General features: G+C 48.8%; 1 protein-coding gene across 3 annotated transcripts in view; it reads left to right on the plus strand.

Moving 5' to 3' along the window:
• Window positions 1-14,515, plus strand: part of CNNM2 (cyclin and CBS domain divalent metal cation transport mediator 2) — a 129,644-nt gene extending 115,129 nt beyond the window's left edge. For 2 of the 3 annotated variants that reach the window (XM_052798714.1, XM_052798715.1), the window contains 2 exons: window positions 3,775-3,959; window positions 6,163-14,515. In XM_052798714.1, coding sequence (XP_052654674.1) covers window positions 3,775-3,959; window positions 6,163-6,372 — 395 coding nt within the window. In that variant the 3' untranslated portion in view covers window positions 6,373-14,515. The other variant, XM_052798716.1, reaches the window with a different exon arrangement.
• The last annotated feature ends 2,157 nt before the right edge of the window (window positions 14,516-16,672 follow it).

Below are 16,672 nucleotides of genomic sequence, written 5' to 3' on the forward strand. Positions count from 1 at the left end.
AAAAAGTCAGCTGCAGTCTGTATTTATCTGACCCCTTTGCTCGTTAGGGAGAAGTCCAGCACAGAGTTATGCCTCACAGGTAGGTATCCTGAACTTTCATTTATGATAACTGGTAGCAACATGACAGGGTCATCAAAATGGGAAGAACTAAAAACATGTTGAAGAAAATGTATTTGGTAATGTGTGCTTGTTCTTGTTTCTCATGTCTGTGCTGGTGGAACATTAGGAGGGGAGATTTTTTAAAAGAAGGTATTCTCCCCCAAGCTGAGGCTTAAAAATTTCTGAAGAAAATGCATTTGGCAGAGGAGAATGTCTGCTGCTAAACTGCCATAAAAGGAAAACATCTTTAATGAAAGAATTCTTATATTCTCATATGGGTAAATTCTATGGTTTGTATACAGTCTGGCCATTTCAATCCCTCAAAAGCTTTGAGCTTTCTTTCAGTGAGGTTAATGCTGTGGACCGGCACGGTGATGTACTGAGTGGTCAGATTTGCAATGGAATGTGCAATAAGGTTGTGGGACCTCCTGTGGGGTTTTCTGGTTCCCATTTTGCTTAAGACCTTTCCTTGATGAATAACTGGTTGACTGACACAGAAATCCCTTTGGACAGCAGAGACCAAGGAGGGAATAAATTGGGCCAAAAAGAGCTCTGAGATGTGGTTGAACGGTTGGAAATTGGGAAGGTTCAAGAACTGAGCTTTGCAGACACTGCATGCACAGAATAGTTGATAAAAATGGAAACCCATCAAGAAAGTCTGTAGGAAGAACAGAATCCTAAAATAGTTTGGGCCACAGCGAACATATTTCTTCCTTTTGAAGTTTTCTTTTTCCGATGAAATGTCTTTCTGTGGACCTAAAAGCAAACAAGATAATGATATGCATATTTAAGTGAAACATCTCCTAAACATTAATACATATCATGTGTTTCATAAACTTTCACCATCTGCTTTCTGTATTTTCTCCCTCTTCTTTTTTCACTTTTGAAAATGTATTTCACCATCGGTCCTTAAATTAGTCTCATGCACATTCCAAACAAACTACAGGTTGTTGCCCTGCAGGGGATTTTTTTTCCTGCCCTGTTAAAGTTTCCTGCTGCTAAACTTCAAAGAAGGTGGAGAAATTTAATCTTTCTTTAATTAAAGTACCTGATGGCTTTCTTTTAAGCTCAGTGGCTTTGATTGTCTTTTTTAGCTCGGTTCTTTTGTTTTGCCAGGTCGTCTTTTTCTTTTTTTTTTTTTTTTTTTTTTTTCCTTTTCCTTGCTACAAATAAGTGTACACTTCACACATGCAAGTTGTTTCCAATATAAAAGCCAAGCATATTTTCGTAGCTTTTTTTCCCCAACTACAAAGAAAAAAAATCAATAATGGAAAATAATAATGGGAAGAATCTCCTTTGAAAGGAACTGATATGGTAAGCCTGGTCACTATGACAGTGTGGTACCAGTTTTGATGAAAGTCGGACCTTCTGCTGGGTTCTTCTGAAGAGAATCCTGTTGTTTAACCCCAAATTCATAATACAGTTGTACTGATGTTTGTCTTGTGGTTTGTGCTCTTTATCCCCTGTATAGGAAGGTGAGGAGTATGGGAAAACCTGGGTAGAAAAGATCTGTCCAGATCTGGGCTGGCCTGCTAGAGGGCTGGCAGGGCGCTGTTCTGCAAACATGGACCTGCCTGGTATTCTTCTGTCGGGTGCTCTTTCTGTATCCTTCCTTCCTCATTAACTTCTCTTCTCCCTCCCCGAGTTGTATGTGGTCCAGAAGTGATGTCCTTTCCCTCAGATTTTTAGTAATCATACTTTTTTGTTCTGTGCTTTCATTTCACCTGTCCCTTTTGTTTGTTTGTTTGTTTGTTTTTTAATATATGCTTTGTTGTGTTGCTCTCTGTCCTTCTTTGGTTTCTATTAGTAATGTACTGTAAGACCCCTGGTGAAAAGAAAGGGCAGATACAAGTCACACCAGTGTAAAGCTGTTCCAGATGGAAGCTTTTATCCTGAGCAGCAGTGATGCTGTTCTTGTCACACACAGGCATATTTTGTGTATGCAGGTGGGAAAGAGGACAAACTCACTCAGCCTTCACAGTTCGTTGTTCTCCAGTGGGAATTACAGCATCAAGCCCTGTGCGCAGATAGCGGTTTGGCTCCTGGCAGCAGTTATTGCAGCCTGGTGTGGCTTTCAAGATGGCAGGTTGATATGGAGGAAAATCTTGCAGGGCTCCAAGTGCTTCTTCGTAAGCCTGTATTTGGTGTTGCCATAGGGACCTGCGCTAATTCCATAGTTGCAGAAATGGCAGAAAAATCGCCAAGTTGTCAGAACCTGTGTTTTTCTGTTCCCTTTTCTAAAATTGGAGGAAAGACAACATCAGAGGGATTTTAAGTGGGAAATAAAAACCAGGGCAATTCTGCTGTGTATCTAGAAGCACCTAAAGTGTTAGGTTTAGGAAAGGCTGGATGCAGAGCTGTAGAACAACAGGCTGTGTCATTTGAGCAAGGAGAGATTATATTTATAGTGATTAAGTGGCAGAGGTAGTGTTGAATTTTAGGGAGCTTTTTTTTTAGAAATAAGTTTATATACAGAAAAGTCTTCAAAAAAGAATTTGAAAAGCTTGCAAAGATACTGTTGCTGATTTGCTCAAAGAGGCTTTGTATCTTAAGATTATATGAAAATGATCTTTGAGCAGGGAATGGGGGTCACGTGGTGGGTAACAAAGTTTACATCAAGTTTCAGTTTGGGCTGGCTGAATGAAATTTAACTGCACTAAGATCCAAAAATACACCAGTCCCAAAGACAGTCCTTTGATCAGTATGTACTGTGTGTGCACCCAGGGAGAAGCCTGTCTGCAGGAGGGCTTGGGATGTCTCTTAGGATGCATTTCTGCCCTCCTGTCTTCTGGATCGCTGTGTGGGTGGAAGCTAGGGATGCAAAATGCCTGTGGCTTCCCGAAAGCACGTTTACTTGAGATAAACTGTGGACAGTCACATTCGCAGGTGACAGCTACGAGGTTTTCAAATGAAACCCTGCAGTGCTTAATTGTCAGTGATGGAAAATGATGTCTCTAGTATACTCCTTTCCTGGACACAGCTTTTTGTCTGTAGCATGGACTGTTTTCCCTGTTTTGCTGGCTGGCATGTACCACATGGAGCTTGCTCTCCTTCATTGAGTTTTTGCCCCCTCAAGCACTGGGAGGTACTAAAGGAAATGTTGAAGTCATCATCACATGGACTGCACTCTGGTCCACTGAGGACTCTATCCCTCTTAGGATTTTGAAGATGTCTGCTCTAACTCAGGGAACAAGGCATATGTAGGTACCAGGTGGAATAAAAGGGGGAAACGGTTAGCTGGGACTGACTGTGGATGAAAGGTCTGATATGGAGTTATGATTATAAATCATTAAGACAAAAGAAAAGAAATCTGTTAAGCATGGTCTGACAATCAAGAGCTCCTGTAAGGGAGCATTGGGAAGTTACCTTTCTCTGGTGGCTACCACTCATCAGCTGAAGCACTGTGACCAGCTGTGCACAGGGCATGTCCATTGCAGCACAAACAAAAGCAGGTTTGTTTAAGGCATACTCAGTGATGTCAGCTACCAGCTCTGGACTCAAAATGTACTCTTTTTCAGGGTAATTTGGTTGTTTAGCTGCATGTCTAGTTATGAGTGGATTAAGTATTTGCAGTTCTTTTGTGCTACATCATGATTTATTATGTCCTTTGAAACTGGTGACTTTAAATGTTTTCTACTTGATTTAAGAAATCTCTCACTCTTGCCTGTTTCTCAGCCGAAAACAAGTCTCCACCTCGGCCCTGCGGCTTGAATCACTCAGACTCTTTAAGCCGAAGTGATCGCATTGATGCAGTGACACCAACGTTAGGAAGCAGCAACAACCAGCTGAATGCATCTTTCCTCCAAGTGTATGTTCCGGACTACTCAGTGAAAGCACTCACAGACATTCAGTTTGTCAAGGTAGGAAAAAAGCTGGAAAGGCCCCGCTGGAAAGCTGGGCTTGGCTGGTAGGATGGAGAGCCTGGGGAAGGGAGGTCCCTCTAGATTGCTCTGTGAGTAAATAGGATTATGAAAGCAGCCGTTTAAAAATCACTTTAAATTACTTTTTCCCAATATCTGCTATCCATTGATTTGTCTTCACTGTTCCTCTCATTTAGGCTTGTAAGTAGATTGGTCACATAAGTTTCTGGATTTCAGGTCCCTTGAGGAAAGATTATAGAAAATAACCTCTCTCTGCTTTTAGTCATGAAAAACATATCCTTGTGAAGCCTTTGGAGCCATCTGAAATGGAGACCCTTCATTATCAGACAGTGTCCTTTTCTAAAGGATGAGATATTTTCTGTTGGTTGCCGTTTTTATTCACTTTTGATTTTGGTTTCAGTTTGGGGTTCTTGATCTTACTTTCCGACTTGTCATCCTTCTTCTGCTTGGAGAAGTCTTGGACATTTCTCTTTATCTTAACTTCACATGTTAGGCTCATGTCTCATACTACCAGTGAGTTGCTGCATGAATACAGCTCTGTCCCCCAGCATGGTGCATCCCACACTGAAATGTGTGTGAGTCCTGTGGGACAGGAGATCTAGCTGAGCTGAGGAACAGCTAATGCTGGCAGAAATTTCAGCCCAGCTGGGAGTCCAGGGAAGCTGACGTCCCATGGCCAGAAGTTGACCCTCATGCTTTTCTTAAATTAAGTGCACGTTCACGGTTCCTTTGTATACAACTCAAACAATTTGTGAACTCAACTTCTGTCAAAGTTAATTCAATATTAAGAATGTGGAATAGAGTAGAAATACTAGAATGTTTTAAATCAATTATTCCTTAGCCAAATTTTAAAAGGAGAGTACAGTCTTGCATTCAAAACTTGACAGATGCAAGTGTACTGGCTGATGGTTCAAGTCTTCAAGGTTTAGATCAGTAAATGTTTATCACTGGGCAAGTGATTCTCACTACAGATTTGGATGGCTAATCTGCTGTAAAGAGCAGCTGCTCATCTTATGCTGGTTTATGTGGAGTCCTTCCAACTCTCACTGTGTTCATACTGAGGCTAATGAATGCTAAACTGTCTGGTGTCTCTGCAATAAGACTTGCACACCTCTTTTTGCATCACTCTGCTTTACACATAGGACAGAGTACTCAACATTAGTGTTTTCACTGTGCCACATGGGCATTTGTTCAATTAATACCTTGTAAACCAGGGTTGTGACCTGCTCGTGCATGTTTGGATTTTGCTTTTGGAGTTGTGGCCTTGTCCATCTGACTCTCTCCATTTCCAGTCCCTCTCTTGGGTTGCTACTGAGACTTACGGTTTTCTAAAAGTCTTGTTTCACCTCTTCCACCTTCCTGCCTGCTGAGATAACCCACTGCTGTTGTAGCACACGGGGCTGCCAGTGCACGTGCATCCTGCTGCCTGTCCTGGCTGAGAAGGCTGACCCAGAGGAGTTCATGGGGCTGGTTGCTTGTGGCTCCAGGAAGAATTCTCCCCTCTACCACCATATGCAGATATATGGGGCTATAGGCTTCCTTGCCTCTGGGGCATTGTGGGCAGTGATACTCTGTGCTCTAGGCCAGCTCCCATCATGACTGTTCTGCTGAGTGCAGCCAGCTCTTGCAGAGACCAGTGGAAGACTTCATGGGTTGCTAATTTGGACTCATCTCTATGGAGATCCCAGTCTTTTCTAGAATCAAACGTCCTTATGTATCAGAATAAGGCTGTAGCTTCTGCTGCATTTGCTGGCCTAGACAAGAGCAGTAATGCTTGTACCCTCTGGCTCTATAGGGACTCTTAGAGCCTCACCAGGAGCACACTGAAGTTGGGAGAAAGACTTCACTGAACTCTGGTTCTGGCCCTAAAAATGTGCATGGTTAGAAGGAAATGGAGATCTGATTTTAAAATCTCTGCATAGGGATAAATCCCTGCCTTTGAACAGCATGGTGATCGCACAGCTCTGTGCTTCCACCCTGTCCAGAAATGTCACCATGCTGTGGTGTTGAGTTGGGATGCTCTAGACTTGCAAAGCGCAGGGATGTTTTATAGAAACAGGTAAACAGGGGTTGAAGTGTGATCATCTGGAAAGGGAGGGCACTTTATTTTCTCAGTGTGTCCCATGGGAGACGTAAAAGTGTGACTGGCTGTTTTTGTTCCTTCCTTTTGTTCTTGGAGCAGATCTCAAGACAGCAGTACCAAAATGCCCTGATGGCATCCCGGATGGACAAAACACCTCAGTCCTCGGACAGTGAAAACACTAAAATCGAACTGACTCTTACGGAGCTGCATGACGGTTTGCCGGACGAGACAGCAAACCTGCTGAACGAACAGAACTGTGTGACTCACAACAAGCCCAACCACAGTATGCACAGTGAAGGAGCCATCTAGGAGCTGACTCCCCACAACCCACCCATCCCATCTCCTCAGCAGGACCAGCCCTTGCTCCTTCCTGCCTCCTCCCCGAGTGTGAACACCATTAATACGTGCTTGCAACACTGTGCTGCATCCAGTGTTCTGAGACCAAAGACTTTTGCGTCCGTTCTGGGAGCAGAAGAGGAAGAAACAGGAAGAAAGGAGCAAAGAGCAAGAGAGACTAAAGCCCCAAGCGTACTTTGGGAATGGTGAGCCACCCTTGAGAACGATGAAAATACTTCTTGCAAAGTAGAATCATGTTTATTTTTTATCTGTATTTTTGATCCTTGTTGGGTTTTTCCTCCTCAAACACATATGGAGAAGTTTTAAAGCTCCTCCAGTTATTTTTTCAAGAGAGATCATGTTTTTAAAAAGTATTTTGCAGAGTTTTAAATTGTTTCTGTCCCTCCCTAACCTCAAATGGGCTCTGTTATGGTTTTGTGAATTTGGCTCCAATGTCCTTAGGCCTCTTTTCACCCCTCTCTGGTCCTTTTTGTTGCCCTGTTGAAGAAGTTAGTAACTGGTACTTGTATGTTATTTGTGTCCTAAGAATGAGAAAGCTTCAAGGAACCTCTGGTTTCAGCCACCTGGAGGGCCAAGGGATGAGTATTATTACATTCTTCCAGTTAGTTTCAGGGAAGGAGTGGTTACTTTCATATTTAATGGTCTCTCAAATTTCAGAAGGTTTCTTTGTAAAACAGGCAAAAGCATTGTTACACTTACAGTTTTGTAACCTCCAAAAACTTTGTGTATGTTGAAGATGATACTGGGGGAGAAGGAGTTAATTAGCACAACTGCAGTCTCGTGAAATGAAAGCCAGGTGTAGTTTTCCCTAGTGAAGTAACTGGGTGATTTTTCATTGATGTTCTTGATAATGGCATGGTGAAGTAATGTGCGCACCCCAAAATGACAAGCTCTTAAGCACTAACGTGCTGTAGTGGTCTGTGCACCATTAGCTTGGCCAGAGCAGATGTGCAGTCTTTGCTAAATAACAGAGAACATCAGTCCCCGTCCCGCCCTTCAATCTCTAGTATTAACACAAAAGATGCTGCTACAATTACACCCAAAGTACGTCCTCCAGGTGACGGTAAACCTCTGCCAGTGCAAGGATGGACTCTGCTGAGGAGCCGGGACCATCCTCTCCTCTCCAAGAACTGACAAAACTTTCCGGACGCGAGTGTATTGCACTTCAGGGATTCGGAGAGGTTCGTTTCCATGCTGTTCCCAGCCACATTCCTTCCTTTGAGTGGATTTAGTGAGTTTCCTTCTCTCTTGCCCCGTTTAACGGCCATTTTAGGGATTACCATGGTAGCTGAGCAGAGAGCCTCCCACCCAGCTGCCACTAGTGCAGGGCACCCTGTGTTGGGCAGCAGAAATCAATTCCTCCACCCCAAAAACCTGAATGCAGACTGGGTGCAAGCAAGAGACACACAGTGGCAGTTGTGCATCACACATTCCCCACTCCCACAGATGGAGTCTTAAGTCCTCAAATGAAAAAAAAGTCATGTGTGTCCCCCTCCCTGATTCTCTCTCCTTCCAGTGCTGTCTCAAACAAAATGTGAACGTTGCCCTCAATATCTTGAGAGATTAATAAATCAGGCATTGTGGTTCTCTCTGTTTCAAGGTCCTTCCATGGCCCCTGGCTATGTAGCATTTCCCTTCCTTTCTTTACACCCAGATAATCTCATCTGACCCTCAGAGAAGCCCCCAGCCCCACATGCAACTGCCAGAGCTCTCTGTGCCTGCATGCCTGCCCTGTCTCTCCTGCTCACTGGCTGGGGAAGGCACTTGCCGCAAGTTCCCGCGGTCTGTCTTTGCGAATGGTAGCTGGAAAGGTGCAATATTTTGCTGCAGGATCTCCCTGCAGGAAATTGGAGTGTGGTGTCAGAACCGATTGCGTCTGCGGGTATCTCCTCCTCTCTCTTTCGGCTTCAGAAAGCAGCCCGAATTTTTGCTGTCCTCCCCAATGGGAAAGGTGCACTTTTTCCTTGGAGCCACCCATGAGGATGAAGTCCCCACAAGGGGGCATAGAAATTGCACAGTATCTAACTTGTGCACCCAGGCAGGAGGAAATGGGGCCCCCAAAACCTTACTCTTACATTTAGCTTTTTATGAACTTTCTTTGAGTCCCATCTAAAAGCGTTTCCTTAGTCTCCATCCTCACTCTGATGTGCACCAGCCCGCCACCACTGAGAGCACACGGCTCAGCATTGGCACAGGCTGACTTAAGCCCTGCTTGCTCCCGGAGAGCTGCCAATATTGCACCTTTCTCGCAAAGCAAAATGTTGAGATGTTACAGTGTTTGTCCTCGGCGAGGGATTCGCCTTGCCAGTTTTTATCTAGCGTTGCTGAATGTAAAAGTTTGTCGGAAATGTTTGACATGGTGGTGAACTTGAGATGCAGTATCCGTTTTGTCAAACCTGCTGAAGGAGGGGAGGCTCAAGTCAAGGCAGCTCTCTCTCTGGGACAAGGTTGCTTGCTGGATCTGACTTCTGCTTCTTATGGCAGGTTATGGATTTGTTTGTGTCTGTTTCCGTTTTAAAAAAAAAAAAAAAAGGCAAAAAAAAAAAAAAGCCAATTTTTCCAACCAAAGCCATGTGATCCCAAAGCAAATACCTCCTGCTTCTGCCCATGCTGCACTGTTCCAAAATTTGCAGGCAATTTTTTGCATGACTGTTTTTCATCACTTGTACAGATCCAATAATGGAAAGTGAAATAATTTCCATAAAAATAGTTGATTATAGTTGTGTTTCATATGGAAAATATGTACCTGACCCAGAGGGGTTAGGAGCTGCTACTACTAATTAGCTTGAAGAACAAAGCATGGTCCTCTCCCCGGAGGGGAAAAAATCCAGTCTCCCTGTTCTCAGGGTATTTACAGTTTTACTGTTTAACAAATGCAAGGGGTTCCCAGCCCTCGTGGTGGGAACCATCACAAGCAGAGGAGCCCAGTGCCCAGCTCAGGATCACTTCTGAGCCTCTGGACAGCGTTTGCCGGCGCTGGGGCTTGGCTCTCCCAACTGCAGTGGAGATGCCGTGGCATCTGAGTCTGCCCTTGCAGCGAGTGTCCTGCCAGAGCAGGTCTGCTTTCTCTGCCTCGCTGGCTGCTCGCCTGCATTCAGGTGGGCCCAGATGCCAGATGCCGTGCCGTCAGTGCCATAAGGACACGTGGCAGGGGTGCCAGTCGTCGCAGTGCCGTGGGACACCAGCTGGTGGCTTTGGGAATCGTTGGACTTGACCTCAGACCTCGGCAAGGCTTTGACTCGTAGAAAGGATACTGCATCTTCCTATGTCAGCTCCTACTGCCGCCTTTGTTCCCCTCATCCGTCTGCCTCCGGGTGCAGGCAGAGCGGTGGACGATGGCCTGTTGGCCAGGGGAGGCTGGGAGGGCATCTAGCCATGGTTTCTACTGTCAATACAATTTTGCACAAGAGTTCTTTGAAGTGAGGTTTTCAACACTAATATCTTAAATGCACAACTGTGAATTATAACTTTTACACTCCTGTTGGTTGAATTTCCTTTAAATGAAATGAACCTGAATCTGTTGTAACTACGATTTATTTTTTTTTAATTCTGTGTATTGCCAAATCTTTGTAAAGAGTGAAGGTATGTTCTTGCTTTCCAATGAGAATCTTTCTCCAAACGAGACTGACTCTGGTGACGTGGAGATCATACGAAGCACGCTAGTTCTGAGTGGAGAGGGGCTCAGGGTGGGCTTAGCAACCAACCTTGGCCTCTCTGTAGACCCCAAGCTCAGACCGTCCAGAGTTTACAAAGTGCTTGTTTTATTCCCAGCTTGTCCACTCCCTGAAATCCCTGTGCAGCTGATGGCAGCTGCCCCAGAGGAGCTCAGGACGGGGTATCCCGCAGAGGGATGAGGGATGCTGGCAGGGTGTCCAGGCTGGCCGGGGAGCAGAGGCCCCGAGGCTGGCGTGGCAGGACAAGGTGCTTCCCCCATCCAGTTGCACCTGCAGAGTGAGCTCCACGAGGCAGGTCCTTCCACTGCTCTCCACTTCTGCTCCAAACCTGGAGTCATGTGTCATTCCCTCTTATGCTCTTTTTACCCCCACGCATGCTCCTGCTCCAGACTGAGCAGGGATGGGATGATGCCGAGACCTGTGCAGGGCAGCTGGAGCTGGAGTTGACTGCTCAAGGCTTGCAGTTCTTGGGCCTTGTTGGAAGAGGGGTCAGCCACTCATTCACATTGTGCTCGCTGTTCTGTTCCTCCTCTCTTCTCCTGGACTTACTCCCCTTTTCCTCACCACAGGGTTATTTTTTTTTGGTTTTTGTTCTTCTTTTCTTTAAGTGCCTTTTTGTGCGGGTGGAGCTGGCAAGAGTAGGAGTCTCAGGATATGGCCCTTTGCACTCACCTCAGACCGAGAGAAAGCTCAGGGGGACCAGGGCGAGTTGCCCGTGATGGCCCACTGACATCACCTATTGCTGCTTCTCAGTCTTTAGGGCCCAGCTCAGATGAGGATGAGATTTTGGCACTGGTGGTGTCAGGCTCTGGCTCAAATCAGCTCAAAGAAAACCAAAGAGGTTGCTTTGTGCGAGGGGCTGCTTGGGCAGCAGTGGTGCTTCCTGTGATCTCTGCAGAGCTCAGCTGAGGGGCGTGGGGGTGTGGATGGCAAAGAGCAGCACTGTCTCCTCACGAGCATCCCTGTGTAAGTATCCTGTGTGGTGGAGAACACAGCCGCGTTCTCCAGGACCCCTTGGAACATACATCTTCCTTGTGCTGAAATACACTATCTATAGAAATCATTCCCACACGAAAGATGTACCATATTTTATATGCTATCATCTAATACACACATCTGTGGTTTTAAAACTAGTACCTGTGTACCAGTTGTCAAGTTATCCAGTGTCTGGATTACCAGTAGTAAACTGGGGCTGGGGGGTGGGGAGGGATGCTGCAGAGAGTACCTCTTGTGATGCTAACTTGACGCTTCATCCCAAAGGTGTCTGACTAGCATTGAGGGATTCCTGCGTTCATACTGTGCGTTGTCATGTCCAAAGCTGGCACAAAGCAGAAAACCGGCATGTGCTGAAAGGCTCGGTGTGATAACAGACCCAGGCTTGCTGCCCACCCCGCTGCCTGGCTCTACACTGGGGCTCTAAATAGACCCAAAGAAGTACTTGGTCCTTGGATACTGAGGGTTGGTTTGGCCCAACAGTGAAATGATGAGCTTAACTAACGTGACTGAAAGCTGGGCATCTTTTCATGGCAGAGGAGAGAGCAGCCTTCATCCTGACTTGGCCAGCAGAGAGGGCAAGTTCTACACTACAAGCTGGGCTGGGAAGCCACCCTCATCCCTGCTCTGTTGTTATACTTGGTCCATCAGTTGCAGGTCTCTTGTCGGTGTGATCTCTGTGGCGATACTGGCCTCACTCCCATGCGTCAGCAACACAGGGGACTTGCAGACATCCATGGCTTCCCGCAGAGCCCCCCAGACAATCCCGCTCAGTGTCTTGCTCTTGTCCTGGAGCCTGGCTTCATGCTGGGTTGTGTTCCTCCGTGGTTAGTTTCATGGCTGCATCCTTGAGGCCGTGTCCAGGCAAGGGGATGCTGTTGCTGTGGGTCCAAGGTGGTACAGTTGAGCTTTTGGGTCTGATTGTGCGTATTTGTGTTTCTGTTTAGAAGCCGGATGCTGAGCCTGGGGAGGCCAGAGTGTTCCCTAGGAGAAAGCCTGGGATGCCAGGTTATCCCAGGGCCCTTCCCTGAGCTGCAGGGATGGGAAGGGCGTGCCGGAAAGCTGCCTCCAGCCCGTGGCACGGTACAGGTGCTGGAGGGAGGCATTTCACAGATCGGTAGTGCTGAACTCCGTCGAAGTGACATCTTGTTGTTCTTGTTATCCTGAGGTCAGGCTCTGTAGTGGTTCTGCACCTTGGAAATACGGTACTCAAAGCTGCTGGTCTTCTGTCTCCAGCTGAAAAACATCTTTCTGCTCTCTCCTGAGGTTTCTCCTTTGGGCTCTGTTTTCCTCTGAGCGGGGCCAATCACTGGGATCCTGCAGAGGATGGTGCCCTGGCTGTTCTCACCCCTCCAGTGCAGATTTCTGGCTAATGAAGTGCTTGATGTTTAATCCTCCCCCCAATAGAGATGTTTGGCCGTTCTTGTCAGAAGCTGCCTGTCATAGAGCTGGGCTCAAGGTTTGCCAGCTGTTGTGAGCCAAACAAGTGCCTGAAATGTGCAAAGGCTGCAGGTGGCTCCGATGCTCCAAAGGTGGATTTGATGTTTCTGTTGTCTTCTCCTCCTGGAAGTGGTGTGGCAGTCAGTTGATAGCAGGGTTTGTTGGGGAGGAAGGGCTTGTCCCAGTATTTAGTGCTTGGCGGAGCAGTCTAGCATCCTATTTCAGCTGTTTAGAGACCGCAAAGCTTTATAAAAGGAGGTGTGTTTTTATCCTCTGGGCATCACTTTTGTACCAAATCCTTCCAAATTGAAGTGAGAAACTTGTAAGTGTCAGATGAGTAGCCTGGATCATAGGCCTTTAGGTGGAAGTGCCAATACTGAATGCATGCCTTATGGATTTGCCCAAAGGTCAACGCGGGAGGGTGGAGGGGACTCCCGGTGAGCTCCTCTGTTCTCAGAAGTGACAGACTGGCCGGGCCTAGATCAGCTCTAGCATCATCCCTGCTTTAAAGTCTCAGGTCCCGGCAGGCTGGGCTGGGCTGGTTTGGCCGGCGGGTTTTTACCCAGGGTACGTGCTCTGTCCTTCTGCATCGTGCTGGCTTGAATTCAGCAATGTGGCTTTCTGCGGCTGCTGCTCTCGCATCGGCCGTGGCTGTTCCTCTGCTCTTCTCGCTGTGGTTTGGTTGAGTGTTCAGGAAGGCGAGAGAAGGAGGTGCAGCAGTCAGGAGCGGGCAATGCTGTGGCCGTCCTGTCTTCATTCCTCACACTAAGGGTGGGAGGTGCTGCTCAAGGGACTCTGCCTTCCTCGCAGACCACGTGAAATTTGGAGTGGAAATCCACCAGGACCCCAGCACCAGTGCTCCGGTCCCATTTGATCCATGTTCTCACGAGCACAAGGGTGGCTTACGAGCAGTTCAGGGTCAGGCCCTGCTGAGGCACCTCAGAGCTCTCGGCGTGTGCTTTCTCCAGCACATGTAGCTGCAGAGCCAACCTCGACACCTGAATCACAGGGCAGGTGCCCGGATGCCAAACTCATTGAATCTGAAAAGCCAAATACTTGAGGAGGGTTCCTGGAAGCCCTGAGCGGCTGGTGCTCAGCAGCCGGAGGTCTCACACCAAACCTTTCTCCTGCAGTCGGGTCCTTCCTGGCTGCCTTGAGCCTCCTCCCGGCCGCTGCTGGCTCGGCCTGGATCCCCCCCTGCTCAGAAGCGTGGCGGCTCTCCCTCCGCAGTGCATTTTCATGGCTATCTGAACCCGCTCAGCCACTCCAGCCGGCTCTTCCCTGTGTCTTATTTGCCATCATACATGGTCTTTGCAAATTGTATCATATTGTACATGACTTCAGGTTTCCAGAGTTGTAGTGTTCTGACTACAGTATTTCCATGTGTGTATATAAACCTGAATAAGCACAACTGAAATCCTGAATGAAGTGTATACGTTTCATATACTGATTGTCATACAAATGAATTTTATAATTATTCCAATTTTGTTGTAGATTTCCAATCTTTCCTATTTATTTTGTACCAGATTTATTTGTATATTTTGTGATTTTGTTTAAGAGCATTTTGTTTATTTCTATTCTTTTTAGATAAATGATGATTTTTTTTTTCTGTTGAACATTCCAGTTTATGCATTTTTCCCTCCTCCATGCTCCCCCTTCATTTCCAAGGGATGGATTTTGACATGTGGGTGGTGGGGCTGATGTTGGTGATCCCGGACCCAGATCTCTGCTAGTGGCACATCAGCAGTCTTTAATCTCCACTTCAGCTGTCAAGAGCCATGGAGAGGCTGGATCCTGTTCCCCTTAGAGCCAGGTCTTGCTCTTCGCTGTGGTGGGTCTGGGCCCGTAAGTCCTCGAGCCGGGGAGGTCTGTGCCTGTGGAAAACCAGGAGCTGGGAAGCTGGTGGCAACGGCAAGCAGCTGACTTTCTGAAGTTCCCTCAAGGGTGAGGGCCTTTTTCTTCCACTAATAAAACCCCCTTATTTACAACCTGTTCTCCATATATCATGTTTGTTTGTCCGGAAGCATAGATGCTGTCTGTCGGTCCATCCGTGGCGCGTTCCTGGAAGGCGATGCGTGGCTGGGGGTCGCCAGCGTGGGACGTGGCTGGTGGTGACAGCAGCTCCATTGGACGGGAGTCACTGGTGGAGTGAGTCGTCTGTCTGTCCCCCCGCATTAGGTGCCGCTTCCTGCCGCCCTGGTGTCGGGGCTTTGGCAGCAGAGTTGCGCGGAGCCTGCAGCAACAGAGATGTATTTCTGCGCAGGAGAGCGAGCCTGTGCTTAGTCCCCTGCCCACTGTCGCTTCCAGCTCCGCACTGGCGGAGGAATGGCTGACCCTTGCCTGCGTGCCAGATACAGCCGTGCCCTGCGCCCATTTCGTGCTTCTGCCATCCCTCAACCCCGTCCTCCTCGCAGCCATTTCACCCAGCTGCTCTCCCCACACTGGGCTTTCTTCCTTGCTCAGCTCTTGAGCTGCGCCCTGGGGTAGTGAGTTGGGCAGCATCTGCTCAAGCCTTGCGGTGGGGTTTGCTGCACCTAGTGCAGCCTCTGTCCCTGTTCCTGTGCTGCAGGGTGGCCCCATCCCCCCGGACTTTGCACCCCAGCATTGTATCGGCAGGATGGGGGGCAGTGGCAGGTCCTGTGAGGACTTCTGCTCCCCTGCGTGTGCCTGTCCCTGGCAGCGGGTGGAGGATGGTGGGCTGCTGCAAGCAGGATGTAAGTAGAACTAATGTGAAGGCAGGCTTTGGGGGCTGGCTCTGACAGTGAAGAGCAATGGTGAGGAGGAACAGGGCAGGTGAGCCTGGGGCTCCTGGAAGGGAGGGTGCGAGAGGCCAGGTCCCTGCAGGGTGGTGGGATGAGTGTTGGCTGCGCTGTGGGAGCAGGGCAGGAGCAGTGCCCGAAGTGAAGGCAGCCGCACCCGGAGCTCTGCATCCTCGAAGCTCCAGCAGCACCCAGGCTGCGCTCTGCCCTCCCTGCGTGGCTGGGCCCCACACCACTGCAACAGCGGGGACGGGACCCCCAGTGCTGAAGGCCAGTTCTCACATACTGTGTGAATCGTGCTTTGTACCTACAGGTTGTTAAGTCCTGGTAAACCACCTGCCCCCACCCCGCTGCTGCGTCGCTCTGCCCGTGCCCCCGCCGTCCCTGCGTGCCAGCCCCGCGCTCCTGCCGCACGCTCTGCAGCCCAGCGGGCCCCCGGGCTGTTCTGCTGGAGGTGAGCACCCTCGTGCAGGGCCAGGGTGGGCTGGTGGCTCTGCACATACAAAATTGCCTTGGCGATGTATACCACGGGTGGCCGGGGCCTCAGGCACCGAGGTGGCAATAGCTGCTGCTCAGGGACCGGCACAGGGCTTTGCATCCTCCACCGTGGTGAGGTGTACCCTGACACTGGGTTTGTGCTTCAGCTGCAGTGGGCCCTCTCCCTGCTGAGGGAGGAGATGGTGTAAAGGAAGAGGAGCTGGGAGCATCTCTAGTTACTTTGACCTATATAGAAGTACTTGCTGGCGGTGCCCAACACAAAATGGCTGCAGCTAAGGGCAGAGTGAGCCTTGGGCTCCTGTCCTTGGTAGAGTTTGCTTAGTGCAGCCACTGTGAGCCCCCTCCGTCTCTGCAGAGCACTGAGGGTGGGTGGGTGGTGTTGGAGAAAGTGGGAGCAATCAATATCAGGTCAGCGAGCGCTTTTGCCGCAGAAGCCACCGGTGGGTAACAGTGCGCTCGTCCCTTGCGGGGGGGACAGGCTGTGGGGAGAGCTGCAGGAGCCTCGCACCAGCTGCGGCTCACGCTGGCTTTTCCTGGGGGGCTTTGCCGAGCCGGTCGGAGACACAGGTACTGCCGGGCCACCGGCTTCCTGGGAGCGGCAGCTGGTGCAGGCCAGAGGTGCGGGCAGCTGCTGCCAGAGGTGTGGGCTGGAACACGGCTGCTGCCATGTCCCCTGTGCCAGCCGGGGAAAGAAGCTTCACCCTGGCTCTTGCTTGGTGGGTTCTTACTGCAACGCCAGCACACAGCTGGTGCAGGATGGGCAGAGTGGCGCAAGGCCGGTCAGCGAGCAGTGCCTGTATGTCTGTCAGGCTCTGCCCGCCGCTTTCCCACCATCAAGTGAGGGTCAAATACTTTCCATTGCTCCAGCCTTGAAGAGTCTTCTCCCCA

This window comes from Harpia harpyja, chromosome 10 (genome assembly GCF_026419915.1).
Source record: "Harpia harpyja isolate bHarHar1 chromosome 10, bHarHar1 primary haplotype, whole genome shotgun sequence".
NCBI classification, from domain to species: Eukaryota; Metazoa; Chordata; class Aves; order Accipitriformes; family Accipitridae; genus Harpia; species Harpia harpyja.